The 25,363-nt window shown below is 42.9% G+C and overlaps 1 protein-coding gene and 1 long non-coding RNA gene across 3 annotated transcripts; both read left to right on the forward strand.

The window, feature by feature from the left end:
- Nucleotides 1–133: 133 nt before the first annotated feature.
- Nucleotides 134–24,745, forward strand: LOC139558846 (sodium channel regulatory subunit beta-1-like). 2 transcript variants are annotated; one of them, XM_071374351.1, is made up of 7 exons: nucleotides 134–451; nucleotides 2,062–2,284; nucleotides 2,613–2,779; nucleotides 19,926–20,163; nucleotides 20,358–20,499; nucleotides 22,029–22,103; nucleotides 24,377–24,745. In XM_071374351.1, the coding sequence occupies exons 2-6, from the start codon at nucleotides 2,236–2,238 to the stop codon at nucleotides 22,093–22,095; spliced, it is 663 nt and encodes a 220-aa protein (XP_071230452.1). In that variant the 5' UTR covers nucleotides 134–451; nucleotides 2,062–2,235; the 3' UTR covers nucleotides 22,096–22,103; nucleotides 24,377–24,745. The 2 variants fall into 2 exon arrangements, with proteins under 2 accessions (XP_071230452.1, XP_071230451.1); XM_071374350.1 differs by having other exon boundaries at nucleotides 136–451; nucleotides 24,399–24,745.
- LOC139558847 (uncharacterized) lies at nucleotides 20,524–21,360 on the forward strand. Its single transcript, XR_011671656.1, has 2 exons — nucleotides 20,524–20,986; nucleotides 21,020–21,360. It is a non-coding gene; the product is annotated as an uncharacterized lncRNA (long non-coding RNA).
- Nucleotides 24,746–25,363: the final 618 nt, after the last annotated feature.

Here is a 25,363-nt window from a genome sequence, read left to right on the forward strand (position 1 = left end):
AGTCAGTAAAAGAGGCTGCATGAACTGTTTCGCTGCCAGACAAGTCTGCGCTGATAGCCAGTTGCAGCAGTGGTAGGGTGTTGGGACTGCTGGGACTTTTATTGTGAAGGCGAACCTCATTCAACTATTGTGGCTAATCCTTGTGGCTAGCTTCACACAGTTGTCCTGCTCAGCTTGGAAGATGCTGCAGTCAGATGCACTGCGGTAAAAAAAAATGCCAGACAGGCAGTGAGAAAGAAGTCTGTATTATTCGCAATGCCAGCCCGTGAGAAATATCCAGGGTCCTTTGATGCGTGGGATAATTTTTGCCACTCAAAAGAACTGCGCTTCATTAAATAATTTGTTGATCCATCAGAAGGAAAGGAAAGCCTACATTTTCCCCCCGGAGAACGGACAAATCGGGATAAGGAGGCAATTTTTTTCTGAAGGGACAACGTGAGGGCAGTAAAATGTGAGACAATGCAAAATATGATTATTTAAACCAAATAGTGCAATAACACATTTACAGTGTTCCTAAAAAAAATATAGATATATAATTGGCATGTAGCTTATGTAGCCTAGGTCGTCTTTCATATGGCATGCAATTAATTATTAATGTAGCCTATTCTGTGGCATGCGACTTTACAGTAGCCTATTTAAACCATAGACCTACAGTGTCGACAGATTATTCAAATAAGCATAATATATAAACTAATTTCAAAGCTATGCCATCTTCAGTCTGCCTTTATAACTGTGTGAATATCCTTTAGAACTAGGCCCATTATTCTAATATAACATCAGACTACAGTTGGTATGAATAGCCTGTAAAGATAATAATAGCTCCGTGTAATTGCTATTAAGACTTCAGGGAATTGATAATCCCAGGCCAGGGTGTAGATTTGTAAACACTTTGTGTCAACAAAGATCTGGAACAATAGAAAAAGATGACCATAATCACAGCTATAGTTTAGCGATATACTGAGCTCCAAAACTATTGGGACAGTGACACATTTTTTGTCGTTTTGGCTCTGTACTCCAGCACTTTGGATTTGAAATGATACAATGACTATGAGGTTAAAGTGCAGACTGTCAGATTTCATTTGGGGTATTTTCATCCATATCGGGTGACCCGTTTAGGAATTGCAGCATGCTTTGTACATAGTCACCCCATTTTAAGGGACCTAAAGTATTGGGACAAATTCACTTATATTCCTAGCATGCAATGATTACATCAAGCTTGTGACTTCAGATTATTTTGTGTCCAATAGAAATGAATGGTAAGTAATTTGTGTAATTGTGGAGTCCCTTTTATTGTAAATAAGAATATAGTATGTTTTGTAAACCCGTTAACATTAATGTGGATGCTACCGTGATTACAGAGAATCCTGAATGACTATGTACAAAAAGTGCTATAGTTAAACGGTTCACCTGATTTGGATGAAAATCCCTTCAAATTAAAGCTGACAGTCTGCACTTTAACCTCATAGTCATTATATAGTTTAAAATCCAAAGTGCTAGAGTACATAGCCAAAACAACAACAAATGTGTGCTTGTTCTTCTGCTTGTTCTCTAGAAAGTCTGTTCTTGGCCTACTGGCGTTTATTAGTTTACACTTTATTAGAGTGAGTAATCATCCACTCAAAGGAACATTATTTAATTAAAATCAACAAGCTCCAGAGTCTTCCTAAAACACTTTAATTGTAATCAAATATTCATGGTAATACTTGCATGTATCCTCACTGTGCATGGAAACAGTAGCCTATGTAACAAGTAAATTAATTAATGTCTTTGATGAAAAGATTGTTTCCATTTAAAGAGAAGTGCATGGCACTAAGAGCATGGCACCAAGAGCATAGCACTTGCAATGCCAGGATGGTGGGTTCCATTCCCGGGACCACCAGTGAGTAAAATGTATGCATGCATGTCTGTAAATTGCTTTGGATAAAAGCATCTGCTTGATGGAATATATTTGTATTATTATTATTATTATTATTATTATTATATTAAGTGTTAGTTTAAGTATTTTATCATGTCAAATGTATTATTGAAGGTGTTGGGACTTCTATTTTTGTTATTTCTAAGGTAATTTTGGAGGAAGCAACTTCAGTCCCTACCATTTCTTATACTTTGCTCAAACAACGTCTTCCTGGATAACATCTCAAGGGAATATCTTACTATCAAGTGTTCAAAGAAGAGCCTTTTGAGGCTTCTCAGCCCTAGGATCTTTACTTTCATAGCTACATTACACTTAAGGACATGTGTGCTGTGCGACTGCTGCTCCTGTTTCTGCTTTGTTCCCATTTTGGTAAGTGGAGTTGACCACCTTTGTGGATTGACCATTTGTGTATGGTCACATCTTTCAGTATATGGATATTCTTCAGTGTACTGTTGAATTATGAATCTACCCATTTCTACAACCAAAATGTTAAGCACTAATAACATGCCGTGGGGCGACGCACAATTGGCATAGCGTCGTCCGGGTTAGGGAGGGTTTGGCCGGTAGGGATATCCTTGTCTCAGTATGTAAAAAATTTAATAAAAATGTATGCACTCTACTGTAAGTCGCTCTGGATAAGAGCGTCTGCTAAATGACTAAAAATGTAAGTGTAATGTCTTCTCTCTCCTGTATCAAGTGTCCCTGTGCCATGGGGCCTGTTCAGAGGTGGACTCGGACACTGAGGCCGTTGCAGGCAAAGGGTTCAAACTGGGCTGCATCTCCTGTAAGATGAGGCCCGAGGTGGAGGCTTCTGCCACAGTCAACTGGTATTTCAAGGCCAAAGGGGAAGCTGAATTTGCTCATGTGAGTATCTGAGATGGATTATGATAGCTATAGTAGTCCAAATTGCTGCCATGGAAGTAGATTGTAGGATTATGCTTCAATCACACCGACAGCGTCATTGCAGATTGGCTAGGACTAGGTTTGCGTTGTCCTTTAGACAAACCTGTCTTACTCCATATGGTCCAGAGCCCATCCTTAAGCCCACAACCACAAGGCACAACACACAAAGATTTACACGCTTACATGCACATGCACACACGTATGCACATACCACAATGCCCCACCACATAATATGGCAGAGTGCTGCGTGCAGTTCAGATAGAATCAATCTGGATGACATTTTAGATCTCAGAGGTCACTAGGGCCACTGGGACAGCCGATAGGCAGATACAGTGCATTCGGAAAGTATTCAGACCCCTTGAGATTTTCCACATTTTGTTATGTTACAGCCTCGTTCTAAAATGGATAAAATAATTTTTTCCCCTCATCAATCTACACACAATCCCCCATAATGACAAAGCAAAACCAGGTTTAGAATATTTTTTGCAAATGTATAAAAATGTTTAAACAGAAATATCAAATCAAATCAAGTTTATTTTATATAGCCCTTCGTACATCAGCTAATATCTCGAAGTGCTGTACAGAAACCCAGCCTAAAACCCCAAACAGCAAGCAATGCAGGTGTAGAAGCACGGTGGCTAGGAAAAACTCCCTAGAAAGGCCAAAACCTAGGAAGAAACCTAGAGAGGAACCAGGCTATGAGGTGTGGCCAGTCCTCTTCTGGCTGTGCCGGGTGGAGATTATAACAGAACTATGCCAAGATGTTCAAAATATTCATAAGTGACAAGCATGGTCAAATAATAATCATGAATAATTTTCAGTTGGCTTTTCATAGCCGATCATTAAGAGTTGAAAATAGCAGGTCTGGGACAGGTGGCGGTTCCATAACCGCAGGCAGAACAGTTGAAACTGGAACAGCAGCAAGGCCAGGTGGACTGGGGACAGCAAGGAGTCATCATGCCCGGTAGTCCTGACGTATGGTCCTAGGGCTCAGGTCCTCCGAGAGAGAGAAAGAAAGAGAGAATTAGAGAGAGCCAAGATTTTCAAAATGTTCATAAATGACAAGCATGGTCAAATAATAATCAGGAATAAATATCAGTTGGCTTTTCATAGCCGATCATTAAGAGTTGAAAACAGCAGGTCTGGGACAGGTAGGGGTTCCATAACCGCAGGCAGAACAGCTGAAACTGGAATAGCAGCAAGGCCAGGCGGACTGGGGACAGCAAGGAGTCATCATGCCCGGTTTGCCGTGACGTATGGTCCTAGGGCTCAGGTCCTCCGAGAGAGAGAAAGAAAGAGAGAAGGAGAGAATTAGAGAGAGCCAAGATTTTCAAAATGTTCATAAATGACAAGCATGGTCAAATAATAATCAGGAATAAATATCAGTTGGCTTTTCATAGCCGATAATTAAGAGTTGAAAACAGCAGGTCTGGGACAGGTAGGGGTTCCATAACCGCAGGCAGAACAGCTGAAACTGGAATAGCAGCAAGGCCAGGCGGACTGGGGACAGCAAGGAGTCATCATGCCCGGTTTGCCGTGACGTATGGTCCTAGGGCTCAGGTTCTCCGATACATACATTAATTAATGACTTATTTATTCAGACCCTTTGCTATGAGACTTGAAAATGAGATCAGGCGCATCCTATTTCCATTGATCATCCTTGAGATGTTTCTACAACTTGATTGGAGTCCACCTGCGGTAAATTCAATTGCTTGGACAAGATTTGGAAAGGCACACACCTGTCTATATAAGGTTGACAGTGGATGTCAGAGCAAAAACCAAGCTATGAGGTTGAAGGAATTGTCCATAGAGCAAAACACCAGTCTCAACGTTAACAGTGAAGAGGCAACTCCGGGATGCAGGCCTTCTAGGCAGAGTTCCTCTGTCCAGTGTCTGTGTTCTTTTGCCCATCTTAATAAAAAAAAAATATTGGCCAGTCTGTGATACGGCTTTTTCTTTGCATCTCTGCCTAGAAGGCCAGCATCCCGGAGTCGCCTCTTTACTGTTGACGTTGAGAGGGTACTATTTAATGAAGCTGCCAGTGAAAAAAATAAATAATGTATTTCACCTTTATTTAACCAGGTAAGCTAGTTGAGGACAAGTTCTCATTTACAACTGCGACCTGGCCAAGATAAAGCAAAGCAGTGCGACACAAACAATAACACAGAGTTACACATTGAATAAACAAGCGTACAGTCAATAACACAATAGAAAAAAAGTCTCTATACAGTGTGTGCAAATGGCGTGAGGAGGTAGGCAATAAATAGGCCATTACAATTTAGCTAATTAACACTGGAGTGATAGATGAGCAGATGGTGATGTGCAAGTAGAAATACTGGTGTGCAAAAGAGCAGAAAAGTAAATAAAAACAATATGGGATGAGGTAGGTAGATTGGGTGGGCTATTTACAGATGGGCTATGTACAGCTGCAGCGATCGGTAAGCTGCTCAGATAGCTGATGTTTAAAGTTAGTGAGGGAGATATAAGTCTCCAGCTTCAGTGATTTTTGCAATTCGTTCCAGTCATTGGCAGCAGAGAACTGGAAGGAAAGGCGGCCAAAAGAGGTGTTGGCTTTGGGGATGACCAGTGAGATATACCTGCTGGAGCGCGTGCTATGGGTGGGTGTTGTTATCATGACCAGTGAGCTGAGATAAGGCGGAGCTTTACCTAGCATAGACTTATAGATGACCTGGAGCCAGTGGGTCTGGCGACGAATATGGAGCGAGGGCCAGCCAACTAGAGTGTACAGGTTGCAGTGGTGGGTGGTATAAGGGGCTTTGGTGACAAAACGGATGGCACTGTGATAGACTGCATCCAGTTTGCTATGTAGAGTGTTGGAAGCTATTTTGTAGATGACATCGGAGAAGTCGAGTTTCGGTAGGATAGTCAGTTTTACGAGGGTATGTTTGGCGGCGTGAGTGAAGGAGGCTTTGTTGTGAAATAGGAAGCCGATTCTAGATGTAATTTTGGATTGGAGATGTTTAATATGAGTCTGGAAGGAGAGTTTACAGTCTAACCAGACACCTAGGTATTTGTAGTTGTCCACATATTCTAAGTCAGAACCGTCCAGAGTAGTGATGCTAGTCGGGCGGGCGGGTGCGGGCAGCGAACGGTTGAAAAGCATGCATTTGGTTTTACTAGCATTTAAGAGCAATTGGAGGCCACGGAAGGAGTGTTGCATGGCATTGACGCTCGTTTGGAGGTTTGTTAACCTTTCACGAGCCTCTACCCCGGGTCCGGGATCACCCCCCACCCCCCCCACACACTGATTAGCATAGCTAGCATAGCTTCACAAGTAGATAGTAGCATCTAAATATCATTAAATCACAAGTCCAAGACACCAGATGAAAGATACAGATCTTGTGAATAAAGCCACCATTTCAGATTTTTTAAATGTTTTACAGGGAAGACAAAATATGTAAATCTGTTAGCAAAATACACCACTATTCTAACTCCATCAGTTTCTTACTCCTTCAGGTGCTATCACCAATTCGGCTCAACTAAGATATTGATAGCCAATAACCTATAAAAAAAACCATCAGATGACAGTCTGATAACATATTCATGGTATAGGATAGTTTTTGTTAGAAAAAAGTGCATATTTCAGGTAGAAATCACAGTTTACAATTGCACCGACCATCACAAATCGACTAGAATTACTAGATAGAGCAACGTGTATGACCAATTTACTCATCATAAAACATTTCATAAAAATAGACAAAGCATAGCAATGGAAAGACCCAGTTCTTGTGATTTCAGACCATATTTCAGATTTTCTAAGCGTTTTTCAGCGAAAACACAATAAATCGATAAGTTAGCATACCACATGTGCAAACGTTACCAGAGCATCGATTCCAGCCAAAGAGCGCTATAACGTAATCACCGCCAAAATATATTAATTTTTTCACTAACCTTCTCAGAATTCTTCCGATGACACTCCTGTAACATCATTTTACAACATACATATACAGTTTGTTCGAAAAGGTGCATATTTAGCCATACAAAACCGTGGTTATACAATGGAAATAGTCACAACTCAAGCCTCAAAATGAGGAACGTCAGCTTTCAGAGTGATCTAGTTTAATCGAAAGCTAATCATATACTTGACTAAAAAATACAGGGTTGACAGGAATCGAAAGACAAATTAGTTCTTAATGCAACCGCTGATTTACATTTTTAAAATTATCCTTACTTTTCAATACAGGGTTCGCCAAGTGAAGCTATACCAAACAAAATGGCGAAATATGCGTTTAAAATATTTCGACAGAACAACGATTTATCATATTAAATATTGCTTACTTTGAGCTGTTCTTCCATCATATTCTTGGGCAATGTATCCTTTCTATGTTATAAACGTCTTTTGGTCGATAGATGTCCTCTGTCCTTCGAAATATCCACTAATGATCGAACGGGACCCCAAAACGTGTCCAAAGTTTCAGAGTGCACAACAAAGAAATTCCTCAAAATCGCACTAAACGGATATAAATTGCTATAAAACGGTTCAAATTAACTACATTATGATGTTTTTAACAACTATAACGACTGAAAACATGACCGGAGAAATATTGCTGGTTAGACAAGGATTTGGAATGAGGCAAGTCCGATGTCCTTCACGCTTCAGGCGCGCGACGAGAAAGGGCGGTCCCTATACATTTTGTGGTTTTATAATGGCTGGGATTGTGCAATAGACTCCATTCAAAACGTGATGACGTACAGACACCCAGAGGAAGACGTAGGCAGTGTCGGTTTCTTCATAGCATTCACTGTCGCCTTAAAAACAGACTCCAGATCAGGGGTAAAAATTTCTGAAATCTGACCCCTGTCATGAAAAGTGCTGTAGATATTGTTCTGTACCACTCAGAGACAAAATTCCAACTTCTATAGAAACTAGAAGGTGTTTTCTATCCAATAATAACAATAATATGCATATTGTACGATCAAGAATTTAGCACGAGGCAGTTTAATTTGGAGACCCAAATATGCTAATGCGGAACAGCACCCCCTATAGTTGCAAGAAGTTAACACAGTGTCCAAAGAAGGGCCAGATGTATACAGAATGGTGTCGTCTGCGTAGGAGTGGATCAGGGAATCACCCGCAGCAAGAGCGACATCGTTGATATATACAGAGAAAAGAGTCGGCCCGAGAATTGAACCCATGTGGTACCCCCATAGAGACTGCCAGAGGTCCGGACAACAGGCCCTCCAATTTGACACACTGAACTCTGTCTGAGAAGTAGTTGGTGAACCAGGCGAGGCAGTCATTTGAGAAACCAAGGCTGTTGAGTCTGCCGATAAGAATACGGTGATTGACAGAGCCGAAAGCCTTGGCCAGGTCGATGAAGACGGCTGCACAGTACTGTCTTTTATCGATGGCGGTTATGATATTGTTTAGGACCTTGAGCGTGGCTCGAAGCTCGAAAACCGGATTACATAGCGGAGAAGGTACGGTGGGATTCGAAATGGTCAGTGATCTGTTTATTAACTTGGCTTTTGAAGACTTTAGAAAGGCAGGGCAGGATGGATATAGGTCTATAACAGTTTGGGTCTGGAGTGTCACCCCCTTTGAAGAGGGGGATGACCGCGGCAGCTTTCCAATCTTTATGGATCTCGGAAGATACAAAAGAGAGGTTGAACAGACTGGTAATAGGGTTGCAACAATGGCGGCGGATATTTTTAGAAAGAGAGGGTCCAGATTGTCTAGCCCAGCTGATTTTTACGGGTCCAGGTTTTGCAGCTCATTCAGAACATCTGCTATCTGGATTTTGGTGAAAGAGAAGCTGGGGAGGCTTGGGCATGTAGCTGCGGGGGGTGCGGAGCTGTTGGCCAGGGTTGGGGTAGCCAGGAGGAAAGCATGGCCAGCCATAGAAAAACGCTTATTGAAATTCTCGATTATCGTAGATATATTATTGGTGACAGTGTTACATAGCCTCAGTACAGTGGGCAGCTGGGAGGAGGTGCTCTTATTCTCCATGGACTTTACAGTGTCCCAGAACCTTTTTGAGTTTGTGCTACAGGATGCAAATTTCTGCTTGAAAAAGCTAGCCTTAGCTTTCCTAACTGTCTGTGTATATTGGTTCCTAACTTCCCTGAAAAGTTGCATATCACGGGGGCTATTCGATGCTAATGCAGAAGGCCACAGGATGTTTTTGTGCTGGTCGAGGACAGTCAGGTCTGGAGTGAACCATGGGCTATATCTGTTCTTAGTTCAACATTTTTTGAAAGGGGCATGCTTATTTAAAATGGTGAGGAAATTACTTTTAAAGAATGACGAGGCATCCTTGACTGACGGGATGAGGTCAATATTCTTCCAGGATACTCGGGACAGTATCCAAGATAATCCAAGATGGCGTAGCAGTGTAGGCGTAGCAGTGTAGGCGTGTTTTTCTTCGTCCTCCCTTGTACCTTTGTATTTTTCGTATTTTTTGTATATATAAAAAAAAAAAAATCTATCTCTTTTCGATTTTTAATTCGATTATACCTTCCGGTAACCTGCCTCACCCAATGTGATACGGAATCGCTATTATTTTTAACTTTGGAACACATTCAAGAACCTCCAGTAGCTAACCAGCTAATCAGCTACAAGCTATTTAGTCATTTTTACTTTCTGCACAGACACCAGCCCTGTTCTTAGCCTGGATATTACTCGCCAATCTACCAGCATCGGACTGTCTCTCCACAACAACGCCGGATTCCTGCCGTAATCCCTGAGCCACTAATTCTGATCCTCACAGCTAGCTTGCAGCTAGCTAGCTCACAGCTTGCAGCTAGCTAGCTCACAGCTAGCTTGCACCCTCCGTGGCACCCAGTACCGAAGCTATCCCTGAGGCCCACCCCCGGCCTACTCAGCTGTTTACCCGAACCCCACTCATACACGACTAGAGCCCAATACTCCACCGGATCCTTGCTGTTAACTCTGGACCTTGGCACCGGATCACCACTGCTACCGATTGGCTATAGTGGCAAACGCCACTGCCACGAAGCTAGCACCAGTTAGCAAACAAAATTCTACAATACCTCTTTCGCCATCTGGCTTGGATTCTCTGTCGACACTGCGCCACGCCGCACCACCACGTCTGGTCTGCCGACGAATACTCCATCCGCTGTGCCCTCAACCGGCCTCCGTCTGAGCAGACCACCCCCGGGCTACTAACTTTAAACGCCGCGTGCTAGCGTGGTGACGGCTTCCCTGTTCCATCCACTGCTCCCCCCTGGACATTATGATCACTTGGCTACATAGCTGATGCCTGCTGGACTGTCCATTAATTACGGTACTCCATTCTGTTTATTTGTGTTTATCTGTCGGCCCCAGCCGCGAACTCAGGCTCTGTGTGTAGTTAATCCGACTCTCTCTGCCTAGTCACCGCCATTTTACCTGCTGTTGTTGTGTTAGCTGACTAGCTGCTATTGTCTCACCTTTTGTTTTAGCTAGCTCTCCCAATCAAGACCTGCGATTACTTTATGCCTTACTATATGTCTCTCTCAAATATCAATATGCCTTGTATACTGTTGTTCGGGTTAGTTATCATTGTTTCAGTTTACAATGGAGCCCGTAGTTCCACTCCTAATACCTCTGATACCTCCTTTGTCCCACCCCCCACACATGCGGTGACCTCACCCATTATAACCAGCATGTCCAGAGATACAACCTCTCTTATCATCACCCAGTGCCTGGGCTTACCTCCGCTGTACCCGCACCCCACCATACCCCTGTCTGCACATTATGCCCTGAATATATTCTACCACGCCCATAAATCTGCTCCTTTTATTCCTTGTCCCCAACCCTCTAGGCGACCAGTTTTGATAGCCTTTAGCCGGACCCTCATCCTACTACTCCTCTGTTCCTCGGGTGATGTGGAGGTAAACCCAGGCCCTGCATGTCCCCAGGTACCCTCATTTGTTGACTTCTGTGATCGAAAAAGCCTTGGTTTCATGCATGTCAACATCAGAAGCCTCCTCCCTAAGATTGTTTTACTCACTGCTTTAGCACACTCTGCCAACCCTGATGTCCTTGCCGTGTCTGAATCCTGGCTTAGGAAGGCCACCAAAAATTCTGAGATTTTCATACCCAACTATAACACTTTCCGTCAAGATAGAACTGCCAAAGGGGGAGGAGTTGCAATCTACTGCAGAGATAGCCTGCAAGGTTCTGTCATACTTTCCAGGTCTATGCCCAAACAGTTTGAACTTCTAATTTTAAAAATTAATCTCTCCAGAAATAAGTCTCTCACTGTTGCCGCCTGCTACCGACCCCCCTCAGCTCCCAGCTGTGCCCTGGACACCATCTGTGAATTGATCGCCCCCCATCTAGCTTCAGAGTTTGTTCTGATAGGTGACCTAAACTGGGATATGCTTAACACCCCGGCAGTCCTACAATCTAAGCTAGATGCCCTCAATCTCACACAAATCATCAAGGAACCCACCAGGTACAACCCTAAATCCGTAAACATGGGCACCCTAATAGACATTATCCTGACCAACTTGCCCTCCAAATACACCTCTGCTGTCTTCAATCAGGATCTCAGCGATCACTGCCTCATTGCCTGTATCCGCTACGGGTCCGCGGTCAAACGACCACCCCTCATCACTGTCAAACGCTCCCTAAAACACTTCTGCGAGCAGGCATTTCTAATCGACCTGGCCCGGGTATCCTGGAAGGATATTGACCTCATCCCGTCAGTTGAGGATGCCTGGTCATTCTTTAAAAGTAACTTCCTCACCATCTTAGACAAGCATGCTCCGTTCAAAAAATGCAGAACTAAGAACAGATATAGCCCTTGGTTCACTCCAGACCTGACTGCCCTCGACCAGCACAAAAACATCCTGTGGCGAACTGCAATAGCATCAAATAGTCCCCGCGATATGCAACTGTTCAGGGAAGTCAGGAACCAATACACGCAGTCAGTCAGGAAAGCAAAGGCCAGCTTTTTCAAGCAGAAATTTGCATCCTGTAGCTCTAACTCCAAAAAGTTCTGGGACACTGTAAAGTCCATGGAGAACAAGAGCACCTCCTACCAGCTGCCCACTGCACTGAGGCTATGTAACACGGTCACCACCGATAAATCCGTGATAATCGAAGACTTCAACAAGCATTTCTCAACGGCTGGCCATGCCTTCCTCCTGGCTACTCCAACCTTGGCCAACAGCCCCGCCCCCCCCGCTGCTACTCGCCCAAGCCTCCCCAGCTTCTCCTTCACCCAAATCCAGATAGCAGATGTTCTGAAAGAGCTGCAAAACCTGGACCCATACAAATCAGCTGGGCTTGACAATCTGGACCCTCTATTTCTGAAACTGTCCGCCGCCATTGTCGCACCCCTATTACCAGCCTGTTCAACCTCTCCTTCGTATCATCTGAGATCCCCAAGGATTGGCTAGCTGCCGCGGTCATCCCCCTCTTCAAAGGGGGAGACACCCTGGACCCAAACTGTTACAGACCTATATCCATCCTGCCCTGCCTATCTAAGGTCTTCGAAAGCCAAGTCAACAAACAGATCACTGACCATCTCGAATCCCACCGTACCTTCTCCGCTGTGCAATCCGGTTTCCGAGCCGGTCACGGGTGCACCTCAGCCACGCTCAAGGTACTAATCGATAAAAGACAGTACTGTGCAGCCGTCTTCATCGACCTGGCCAAGGCTTTCGACTCTGTCAATCACCATATTCTTATCGGCAGACTCAGTAGCCTCGGTTTTTCTAATGACTGCCTTGCCTGGTTCACCAACTACTTCGCAGACAGAGTTCAGTGTGTCAAATCGGAGGGCATGTTGTCCGGTCCTCTGGCAGTCTCTATGGGGGTACCACAGGGTTCAATTCTCGGGCCGACTCTTTTCTCTGTATATATCAATGATGTTGCTCTTGCTGCGGGCGATTCCCTGATCCACCTCTACGCAGACGACACCATTCTGTATACTTCTGGCCCTTCCTTGGACACTGTGCTATCTAACCTCCAAACGAGCTTCAATGCCATACAACACTCCTTCCGTGGCCTCCAACTTCTCTTAAACGCTAGTAAAACCAAATACATGCTTTTCAACCGGTCGCTGCTTGCACCCGCACGCCCGACTAGCATCACCACCCTGGATGGTTCCGACCTAGAATATGTAGACATCTATAAGTACCTAGGTGTCTGGCTAGACTGCAAACTCTCCTTCCAGACTCATATCAAACATCTCCAATCCAAAATCAAATCTAGTGTCGGCTTTCTATTTCGCAACAAAGCCTCCTTCACTCACGCCGCCAAACTTACCCTAGTAAAACTGACTATCCTACCGATCCTCGACTTCGGCGATGTCATCTACAAAATAGCTTTCAATACTCTACTCAGCAAACTGGATGCAGTTTATCACAGTGCCATCCGTTTTGTTACTAAAGCACCTTATACCACCCACCACTGCGACCTGTATGCTCTAGTCGGCTGGCCCTCGCTACATGTTCGTCGTCAGACCCACTGGCTCCAGGTCATCTACAAGGCTATGCTAGGTAAAGCGCCGCCTTATCTCAGTTCACTGGTCACGATGGCAACACCCACCCGTAGCACGCGCTCCAGCAGGTGTATCTCACTGATCATCCCTAAAGCCAAAACCTCATTTGGCCGCCTTTCCTTCCAGTTCTCTGCTGCCTGCGACTGGAACGAATTTCTCTGTATATATCAATGATGTTGCTCTTGCTGCGGGCGATTCCCTGATCCACCTCTATGCAGACGACACCATTCTGTATACTTCTGGCCCTTCCTTGGACACTGTGCTATCTAACCTCCAAACGAGCTTCAATGCCATACAACACTCCTTCCGTGGCCTCCAACTTCTCTTAAACGCTAGTAAAACCAAATGCATGCTTTTCAACCGGTCGCTGCCTGCACCCGCACGCCCGACTAGCATCACCACCCTGGATGGTTCCGACCTAGAATATGTGGACATCTATAAGTACCTAGGTGTCTGGCTAGACTGCAAACTCTCCTTCCAGACTCATATCAAACATCTCCAATTCAAAATCAAATCTAGAGTCGGCTTTCTATTTCGCAACAAAGCCTCCTTCACTCACGCCGCCAAACTTACCCTAGTAAAACTGACTATCCTACCGATCCTCGACTTCGGCGATGTCATCTACAAAATAGCTTTCAATACTCTACTCAGCAAACTGGATGCAGTTTATCACAGTGCCATCCGTTTTGTTACTAAAGCACCTTATACCACCCACCACTGCGACCTGTATGCTCTAGTCGGCTGGCCCTCGCTACATGTTCGTCGTCAGACCCACTGGCTCCAGGTCATCTACAAGGCTATGCTAGGTAAAGCGCCGCCTTATCTCAGTTCACTGGTCACGATGGCAACACCCACCCGTAGCACGCGCTCCAGCAGGTGTATCTCACTGATCATCCCTAAAGCCAAAACCTAATTTGGCCGCCTTTTCTTCCAGTTCTCTGCTGCCTGCGACTGGAACGAATTGCAAAAATCTCTGAAGTTGGAGACTTTTATCTCCCTCAACAACTTTAAACATCTGCTATCTGAGCAGCTAACCGATCGCTGCAGCTGAACATAATCCATCGGTATATAGCCCACCCAATTTACCTACCTCACCCCCATACTGTTTTTATTTATTTACTTTTCTGCTCTTTTGCACACCAGTATCTCTACTTGCACATGATCATCTGATGATTTATCACCCCAGTGTTAATCTGCTAAATTGTAATTATTCGCTCCTATGGCCTATTTATTGCCTACCTCCTCATGCCTTTTGCACACATTGTATATAGATTATCTTTTTTTTTTTTTTTTTTTTCCTACTATGTTATTGACTTGTTTATTGTTTACTCCATGTGTAACTCTGTGTTGTTGTCTGTTCACACTGCTATGCTTTATCTTGGCCAGGTCGCAGTTGCAAATGAGAACTTGTTCTCAACTAGCCTACCTGGTTAAATAAAGGTGAAATAAACAAAAAATAAACAGGTCGATTAGAAAAGCCTGCTCGCAGAAGTGTTTTAGGAAGCGTTTGACAGTGATCGGGGGTGGTCGTTTGATCGCGGACCCATAGCGGATGCAGGCAATGAGGCAGTGATCTCTGAGATCCTGATTGAAAACAGCAGAGGTGTATTTGGAGGGCAAGTTGGTCAGGATAATATCTATGAGGGTGCCCATGTTTACGGATTTAGGGTTGTATTTTATGGGTTCCTTGATAATTTGTGTGAGATTGAGGGCATCTAGCTTAGATTGTAGGGTGGCCGGGGTGGTAAGCATATCCCAGTTTAGGTCACCTAGCAGAACGAACTCTGAAGATAGATGGGGGGCAATCACATATGTCACATATGGTGTCCAGGGCACAGCTGGGAGCTGAGGGGGGTCTATAACAGGTGGCAACAGTGAGAGACTTATTTCTGGAGAGATTCATTTTTAAAATTAGAAGCTTGAACTGTTTGGGCATAGACCTGGAAAGTATGACAGAACTTTGCAGGCTATCTCTGGAGTAGATTGCAACTCCTCCCCTTTTGGCAGTTCTATCTTGACGGAAAATGTTGTAGTTGGATATGAAAATCTCTGAATTTTTGGTGACCTTCCTAAGCCAGGATTCAGACATGGCAAAGACATCAGGGTTGGCGGAGTGTGCTAAAGCAGTGAGTAAAACAAACTTAGGGAGGAGGCTTCTGATGTTGACATGCATGAAACCAAGGCTTTTTCGGTTACAGAAGTCAACAAATGAGAGTGCCTGGGGACACGCAGGGCCTGGGTTAACCTCCACATCACCCGAGGAACAGAGAAGGAGTAGGATGAGGGTACAGCTAATGGCTATCAAACTGGTCGTCTAGTGCGTTGGGGACAGAGAATAAAAGGAGCAGATTTATGGGCGTGGTAGAATAGATTCAGGGCATAATGTACAGACAGGGGTATGGTGGGTTGCGGGTACAGTGGAGGAAAACCCAGGCACCGAGTGATGAAAAGAGAGGTTGCATCTCTGGACGGGCTAGTTATGCTGGGTGAGGTCACCGCATGTGTGGGAGGTGGTACAGGTATCTGAGGCATGTTGAGTGGGACTAGGGGTTCCGCAGTAAACTAAAACAGTGATAACTATCCTAAACAAGTGTACAAGGCATATTGACATTTGAGAGAGACATAAAGCAAGGCATAAAGCAATCACAGGTGTTGATTGGGAGAGCTAGCTAAGACAACAACGGGTAAGACAACAACAGCTAATCAGCTAAGACAACAACAACAGGTAAAATGGCGATGAAAGGGCAGAGAGGGTTGGTTAACTACACTCAGGGCCTGAGTTCGAGGCTGGGGCTGACAGATAAACAAAAAATAAACTAAATGGAATACCATGATTAATGAACAGTCCAGCAGACATCAACTATGTAGCCAAGTGATCATAGGGTCCAGTGAACAGCAATAGATGGAACAGGGAAGCCGTGGGGTAGTCGTTACTACTCTAGCACGCGGGGGACACAGCGTTTAAAGTTAGCAGGCCGGGGTAAGAAGAAGCGTCTGCTCCAATGTCCGGCAAAGGCCAGTTGAGGGCACAGCGGATTAAGTTACGTCGGCGGACCAGTCGTGGTGGTACGGTGTGGCGCCATGTCGACAAAGGGTCCGAGCCAGATGGCGAAAGAGGTATTGTAGTTGTAGTAATTTAGTTTTCTCGCGGCTAACTGGTGCTAGCTTCGGGGCAGGGGCATGAGCCACTATCGCCACTCGGTAGCAGCTAGCTAGCGGCGATGATCCGATGCAAAGGTCCAGAGCTTTCGGCAAGGATCTGGTGGAGTAGTGGAGAAAACAGTCCGATACTGGCAGGCTGGCAAGTATTATCCAGGCTAAACATATTTTTTTTTTAAACGGCGGGTGTCTGTTCAGAAGGTAAAGGCCGCTAGCAGTGGCTAACAATGACTAATTAGCTGGTTAGCTTCTGATGTCTAGCTTCTGATGGAGGTTCTGGCTATAAGGTCTAAAAAATAGCAGATCCGTGTCACATTGGGTGAGGCGGGTTACCGGAATGTATATTTAATTTAAAAATGGAAAGAAGATTGAAAATAAATTGAAATATATACAAAAAAGACGAAAAATACAAACGGAAACGAGAGGACGACAAACCACGTCTGCACTGCTATGCCATCTTGGATCTTGGATCAGTTTGCACAGATGAGGACTTGTGAGGCATCTGTTTCTCAAACTAGACACTCTAAAGTACTTGCTCAGTTGTGCACCGGGTCCTCTCACTCCTCTTTCTATTCTGTTTAGAGCCAGTTTGCGTTGTTCTGTGAAGGGAGTAGTACACAGCGTTATACGAGATCTTTAGTTTATTGGCAATTTCTCGCATGGCTTTCATTTCTCAGAACAAGAATAGTTTCAGAAAAAAATAGTTTGTTTCTGGCTATTTTGAGCCTGTAATCAAACCCACAAATACTGATGCTCCAGATACTCAACTAGTCTAAAGAAGGCCAGTTTTATTGCTTCTTTAATAATAGAACAACAGTTTTCAGCTGTGCTAACATAATTGCAAAAGGGTTTTCTAATGATCCTTTTAAAAAGATACTTGGATTAGCTAACACAACATGCCATTGGAACACAGATGGTTGCTGATAATGGGCCTCTGTACACCGGAGGCCCATTATACACCGTTACTAGTCCAATGCTCTAACCACTAGGCTACGCTGTGGTTACTGGAGAGTTTTTCTTTGTCTACAACAATTTAGCATCGTTCACACCCTCTTAAGCTTTAGCCCCACCCATCTCTTTAAGGGCTGATCAGAGTGTTCTGTCCTAACAACAGCAGTCAAGCACCCAGGCCAACTGGCTAACGTCGTCTAGCTTGCTAGCTACTTCCAGACACAGACCATTTTACTAGCCCTAGCAGAGCTGGTTAGGCTGTTTTTATGTTATCCAGAGTGTTGGTGACTGCGACTGTGCTGCTGGAATCAATTTACGCTTTATTGCCGACGTTTACTGACACCGGCCATATTTAACGTGTTGAGCGTTCGTAAATTCGGCAGTTATTCTGCGCTCTGGCACACTCAGATGAGAGTGCTCTGAAATCAGAGTAGATATCCAGAGCGAATTTAACAGCTACGTCTATCAACAGTTGTCGCAGTGACATTCTATTGAAATAGTTACTTGCATAGTTGAGTCTTTTGTTAAGACATGTAGCTAGCTACAGTTGAAGTCGGAGGTTTACATACACCTTAGCCAAATACATTTAAACTCAGTTTATCACAATTCCTGACATGTAATCCTAGTAAAAATTCCCTGTTTTAGGTCAGTTAGGATCACCACATTATTTTAAGAATGGGAAATGTCAGAATAATAGTAGAGAGAATTATTTATTTCAGCTTTTATTTCTTTCATCACATTCCTAGTGGGTAAGACGTTACCATACACTCAATTAGTATTTTGTAGCATTGCCTTTATATTGTTTAACTTGGGTCAAACGTTTTGGGTTGCCTTTCACAATCTTCCCACAATAAGTTGGGTGAATTTTGGCCCATTCCTCCTGACAGAGCTGGTGTAACTGAGTCAGTTTTGTAGGCCTCCTTGCTCGCACACACTTTTTCAGTTCTGCCCACACATTTTCTATAGGAGTGAGGTCAGGGCTTTGTGACAGCCACTCCAATACCTTGACTTTGTTGTCCTTAAGCCATTTTGCCACAACTTTGGAAGTATGCTTGGTCATTGTCCATTTGGGAGACCCATTTGCGACCAAGCTTTAACTTCCTGACTGATGTCTTGAGATGTTGCTTCAATATGTCCACATCATTTTCCCCCCTCATGAAGCCATCTATTTTGTGCAGTGCATCAGTCCCTCCTGCAGCAAAGCTATAGTTTGTTAACAAGAAATGTGTGGAGTGGTTGAAAAATGAGTTTTAATGACTCCAACCTAAGTGTACGTAGACTTCTGACTTCAACTGTAGGTAAACAATGAACCATAATCCCAACTCATGACGTTACTACCCTGCATGAATCTACAGGTAGCTAACCAACCAGGTTCAATGTTAGCTAGCTATAACTAGCAAGTAAATTGCTCGGAGATACGAATAATAAGATTATGCACGTAACGTTACTGAGCGAACCAGCTAATGTTAACTAGTCAGTTAAGAACAAATTCTTATTTTACAATGACTGCCTACCCTGGCCAAACCCGAATGACGTTGGGCCAATTGTGCACCACCCTGTGGCACTCCTAATCACAGCTGGTTGTGATACAGCCCAGGATCAAACCAGGTTCTGTAGTGATGCCTCTAGCATTGAGATGGAGTGCCTAGACCACTGCGCAACTCGGGAGCCATGGTTGCCCTTAGTTTGAAGATGTAATCCGGAGACGGGTGTTTTCTCCATCTCCTTAGCTATCATACTCTAATTCCACTGATTTCAAAACTCAGTCCTTCAGAAAGTGGAGTGCAACACTTATGCAGTTCTACTACGCAATATATCTTTTTTTTTTATCCGCTTTAGACAGGATTACCTACACATACTGACCAGCTCAAATAGACAGAAGCATGCTATATTGCAGACCAATCCGAACTCATCTCTCGGCATGTCCAGCCCACTAATTATCTCAGCCAATCATGGCTAGCGGGATGGTTGCCGACTTTTTCTGTGACTAAACCAACTAGGATTGTAATTTAACAATTTTATTCATATTTACAGATGGCATACAACTTTGTTTTTAAGGCACATGAAAGTTTACATGTTCCAGAAGGCATTTCTGCCAAAAAAACACATTTTGATAAAATCAAAAAGTTGACATTCAAATGGCTCTCCTGTGAAGTAGTGACCCTTCGACATACGCCGAAGTTTCCTGAAACGAGTCACAAATGTGCAAACTTTTCTAAAAACCTGTTTTGCATTGTCATTAAGGGGTATTGTGTGTAGATTGATGATATATATATTTTTGAAATCCATTTTTGAATAAGGCTGTAACGTAACAAAATGTGGAAAATGTCTAGGGGTCTGAATACTTTCCGAATGCACTGTAGGCTCACAGCTACTGTATGTAACTTTGGGTATACTTTCCTAATCAAGGGACCTCTCTCAAAACACAGTTGTATCCTTTTGAGTCCATTAACTTGGATGTTGCCAGATTTCAGATTTTCAGTGCCAGGTGAACAACCCAGATTTCACTGTGTCATTAGATATATAATTACGATGAGGAGGGCCCCCACATTGTGGATGAGCGCTTTGAGGAGCGCGTCGACTGGAACGGCAGTAAGAGGAGCCAAGACATACAGGATGCATCCATCTACCTCTTCAATGTCACCTTCAATGACTCGGGCACCTACAGTTGCCACTTCCACCGGCTCTTGACGTATGAGTTCTATGAAAACCAGACTGTTGTCAGCAAGCTTGTGCACCTGAAAGTGGTGGCTAAAGGTTCAGTATTACAATACAGACATGCTTTTGTAAGCAATTTGAATTCCAATGTCAATTATCCCAATTGTTAGGAAACATTTATGACTTGAAATGAAGCTTGTAAGTGTTTTGTAAGTGCTAAGAGCCTATGTGGTGCCTACGGAGTGCTTTTTTTCTCCCACTCTCTCCCTCCATCTCTCTCTCTCTCTCTCTAGCCACCAGAGGGACGGCCTCCATAGTCTCTGAGGTGATGATGTATGTGTCCATCATCGGGCTACAGGCTTGGCTCTACATAGAGATGGTATACTGCTTCAGAAAGATATCAGCTGCAGGAGAGGAAGCAATAAGAGAAAGCGCGTGAGTAACACTGTAACCCTACTTCCTCTCCTGCAGCTGTATTCTTTTGTTTTAGGTCCTCTATTACGGTCTCCCAACTGTCCTTGTCTGTTATGAACCTGTCCATCCGGTTGATTTGTGTTCTCTCCTCTCTCTTTCATAGTGCTGAGTAGTGCAATTCCTCTGTTCCTCCTTGTTCAATATTCTCTCCCTGTACTCTTGTCTGTCTTTCTCTCGATCTTCGTCTTCCTTGCCACTCCCATTCTCTCTCACTCTTTCCATCTCTGTGTCCCACAATCATCACATTTCCCACTCTCTAGAAAAGCCAAAGAAGGTACTTTTCCTGAAAAAACATTTGCTTGCTTGCTTCAGCAGTCTAGAAGTATGTTTATAATAGCTTAAAAGCTCATGTAAAATTCAACTTGAAAAGAAGTTGGAGTTAAATATAGTTGTGTCAGGAGGGGAACTCATGTATTCCGTTGACATCACATTTCATTGAACATAAAATGTGTATGATACTACATTTGGCCTTGGTGTTTAGGCTGTGCTCTGTGGGGTGCTGCCAACGTGGGGAAAGTGCTCAGTTAATGTATACAATCAAAAGCAAGCTATAGGTAGGGAGCAGAATATCTGCCATGCCCCGCATAGATAGAATAACAGAACCAAAAGCAGGTGGAGGCTGGGGAGCTGGTTGGCAAAAGCACAGCAGATGCAAGCGATGGTGCTTTCTGAATGGCGAAACTGAATAAGCTGCCAATAAAATAAATGATATTCAGTCTCTGATTGAATGTTAGCTCAGTTGACACTGCTTGCTTCGCTTTGCTACATTAAAGTAATACATCTGGTGACTTAATGGATTGGATGCATGGTTGCGTGACAGAAGTACAAAGGAAGTTATTATGGATGGATGGAGTGATGAAAGAAGGTTAGAGGGGTTCCTGTATGGATAGAGAGGTGAGAGGGGTACGTGGATTGATAGAGGATATGAATAGATAAAAAGAGTGGAATAGACATAGGAATAGTCGGAGATAAATGCAGTGTAGTTTAACTTATTGAAATGCTTTAAGTAATGAGAGTGGTTCGAATGGTTATAGATGGATAGATAGATTAATGAATGGAGGGATGAATGATTAAGGTTAAGATGAAACATAGAGACAGGTAGAAGAACACAACATTTTATCTGTCCCACAATGAGTTAAATAAACCAACTGAAAGGGTGGAGTGTGTTTGTTGTTTGAACAGTTATAAAGCAAAGCCTAGCGATTTAATGCCACCTGTAGTTATGGAATGTTTTCTCACACGTATAATTCATTGGCTGATCCCACCTGATGACCTGCATGGAATTATGTGATCCTTCCTTAATCCATAGGAAGTCCCACCCAGTTCACTATGTCAAAATGGTGTAAGTCCTTAATGGCTCTGCCTGTGCTAAAACAGGCATTTGGGCACGAGAGTCCTCTATCAATCTCCATGTGATAAAATCTCAGGTTTTTAGGTAATAAGCTGATGATGATATTCTAAACATTTCTATCTTTCTCCTTTCTTTCCAGGAATGCAGAATATTTAGCTATAGCCTCGGAGGGTAAAGATAACTGTGCAGGGGTGCAAGTGGCATAATAACCCAGGTATGTCATGAAAAAAACTGTTATCAGCAAGAAAAAGGATAAGTAAACTCAAAGTATAAACAATGTAAATGCAGCACAGCACATAGTAGCCTACACAATTAAATGATCAGATTCATGCACATGGAGAGGCATTTTCATCTAACAGAGTTCAACTGTCCTTGACCTCTCTCTTGCCACAGGATACAGTGCCTTCAGAAAGTATTCATACCCCTTATTCCACATTTTGTTGTGTTACAGCCTGAATTCAAAACTGATTAAATAGATTTGTTTTGTCACCCATCTACACACAATACCCCATAATGACAATGTGAAACATATGTTTTTTATTTTATTTTAATTTTAGCAAATGTAATGGAAATTAAATACAGAAATATCTCATTTAGATAAGTATTAACTGTAGCTCCCTCCAGTAACCATGAGCACAGCTGTTCCCTGGTGGCTTTATTCTGTAGTTTTAGTCAGAATTATCACCTTCTGTGAGAACAATAAAGTAAATGAAAATACAGTGAAGCACACTCTTACAACTTTCTAATTAGCTTGATATAACTCTGAAGTGCTTACATAGATAAACAGTTTAGCCGGAGCTATAACAGTATCAGATTAAACACATGAATAAAGGAAAAATACCTCATTGTCTGCTTATTACAGAAGGGAGGAAATCAAAAACTTCACACTTATTATTCCTGGCATGAATTCACGCTTCATCCTTAATTATTATAATTTTACCATCTTAACATACACACTTCAACCTTTACGAACTACCCCCGAAGACATGGAAATTTAGCTAACACGGCGTGGGATTGACTTCACTCCAAAAGTGTGTTGCTACGATAATAATCCCCGTTACAACAGTTCTTAGCCACGTAGTTTCGCTTGTCTTATCATTTCCCCCGCATAGCGAACACGTAAACAATTCAAACAAAAAACAACGACTTAGACTTACCGGTTAATTGTCAGTTACATTAACACCCCTGAGTCAATACATTTTCAAATCAAATCAAATTTTAGTTGTCACATGCGCCGAATACAACAGGTGTTGGCTCATTGTCCTGTGGGAAAACAAATGATAGTCCCACTAAGCCCAAACCAGATGGGATGGTGTATCGCTGCAGAATGCTGTGGTAGCCATGCTGGTTATTTGTGCCTTGATTTCTAAATAAATCACAGACCGTGTCACCAGCAAAGCACCCCTACACCATAACACCTCCTCCTCCATGCTTTACGGTGGGAAATACACATGCGGAGATCATCTGTTCACCCACACCGCCTCTCACAAAGACATGACGGTTGGAACCAAAAATTTCCAATTTGGACTCCAGACTAAAGGACAAATGTCCACCGGTCTAATGTCCATTGCTTGTGTTTCTTGGCCCAAGCAAGTCTTTTCTTCTAATTTGTGTCCTTCAGTAGTGGTTTCCTTGCAGCAATTCAACAATGAATGCCTGATTCACACAGTTTCCTCTGAACAGTTGACGTTGAGATGTGTCTGTTACTTGAACTCTGTGAAGCATTTACTTGGGCTGCAATTTCTGAGGCTGGTAACTCTAATGAACTTATCCTCTGCAGCAGAGGTAACTCTGGGTCTTCCATTCCTGTGGCGTTCCTCATGAGATCCAGTTTCATCATAGGGCTTGATGCTTTTTGCGACTGCACTTGAAGAAACTTTAAAAGTTCTTGAAATGTTCCATATTGACTGACCTTCATGACTTAAAGTAATAATGGACTGTCGTTTATCTTTGCTTATTTGAGCTGTTCTTACCATAAGTTAGGAAGAACGACTTTATCTTTGTAGTGACTGTGTGTATTGATACTCATCCAAAGTGTAATTAATAAAATACTTTGGGATAGTCAATCGACCAATAGGTGCCCTTCTTTGTGAGGCATTGGAAAACCTCCCTTTGTGGTTGAATCTGTGTTTGAAATTCACTACTCGACTGACACAGATAATTGAAGTAGTCATAAAAAAAACGAATGTTTAACACTATTATTGAGAGTCAGTGAGTTCATGTAACTTATTATGTGACTTTTTAACCCTGACCTTTTTGGTTGAATACTTATTGACTCGAGACATTTCAGCTTTACATTTTTTATTCATTTGTAAACATTTCTAAAAACAGAACTCCACTTTGACATTATGCGGCATCGTGTGTAGGCCAATGACACAAAATGTAAATTTACTCAATTTTAAATTCAGGCTGTAACACAACACATTTTGGAAAATGTCAATGGGTGCAAATACTTTCTGAAGGCACTGTATGCCATGTGTAATCTAGTGATGCTTGCTTCTGCCTTCAGGAATGCAAAGGGGTTCCATCTACGTACTGGCCACATCACCTATACGACCCCTTGGATCGCATGAAGACATCCTGAGTCTTTATTACTTTTCCTGTTACGTTAATGGATAAATGTGATATGATGACATCATTACTTTGAAAGTAGCATGATATCAGCACCTCTGTATGTATTACACCCAAAAGCATGTAACTAATTCAACTAATGAATCTTTATGTGTATGAATGCTGCATCAAGGTATTTTTTGGGGTTGTATTGATATCTCTCTCTAAAGTGAATGTACATTTATATAAAGAGTTATTGTGAGAGAATTCATCTGATTAAATGGTTATCAAGAGAGCTTTATCACACACTGTATTTAAGTTTTCATTGACTTTTGTGCAATTTTCACAACTCTAAGCACAAAAATCAAAACAGATCATCAAAATGGCCCATGTTTCAAAACTAAGCACCTTTTCAATTGACTGAGTACAACAAACAAATTCACAAAGCCACTTATAACACTGCACCAAATTGCTCTTTTAATTTGAATATATATTCAATTTAAGTATCTGTTTTTCAAAATGCAATTTTCACTTTACTTTTGATATGATTTTCTTGTCATTTTTAAACAATACAATTAACTATCACTTAATCAAACTGATCAAAACTACTTCACCAAAAGGATGTAGTGCCTAGTTAACGTATACAGTTGATTTCGGAAGTTTACATACTGTAACGATTCTCATTGGTGGAAGGAGAGGAGGACCAAAATGCAGCGTGGTAAGTGTTCGTCATATTTTAATTTCAAACTGAACACTACACAAAATAACAACGATAAGAAAAACTAAACAGTTCTGTAAGGTGAACAGACACTAGACAGAAAATAAACACCCACAACCCATAGTGGAAAAACAGGCTACCTAAATATGATTCTCAATCAGAGACAACGATCGACAGCTGCCTCTGATTGAGAACCATATCAGCCC

This window comes from Salvelinus alpinus, chromosome 29 (genome assembly GCF_045679555.1).
Source record: "Salvelinus alpinus chromosome 29, SLU_Salpinus.1, whole genome shotgun sequence".
Taxonomy (NCBI): domain Eukaryota; kingdom Metazoa; phylum Chordata; class Actinopteri; order Salmoniformes; family Salmonidae; genus Salvelinus; species Salvelinus alpinus.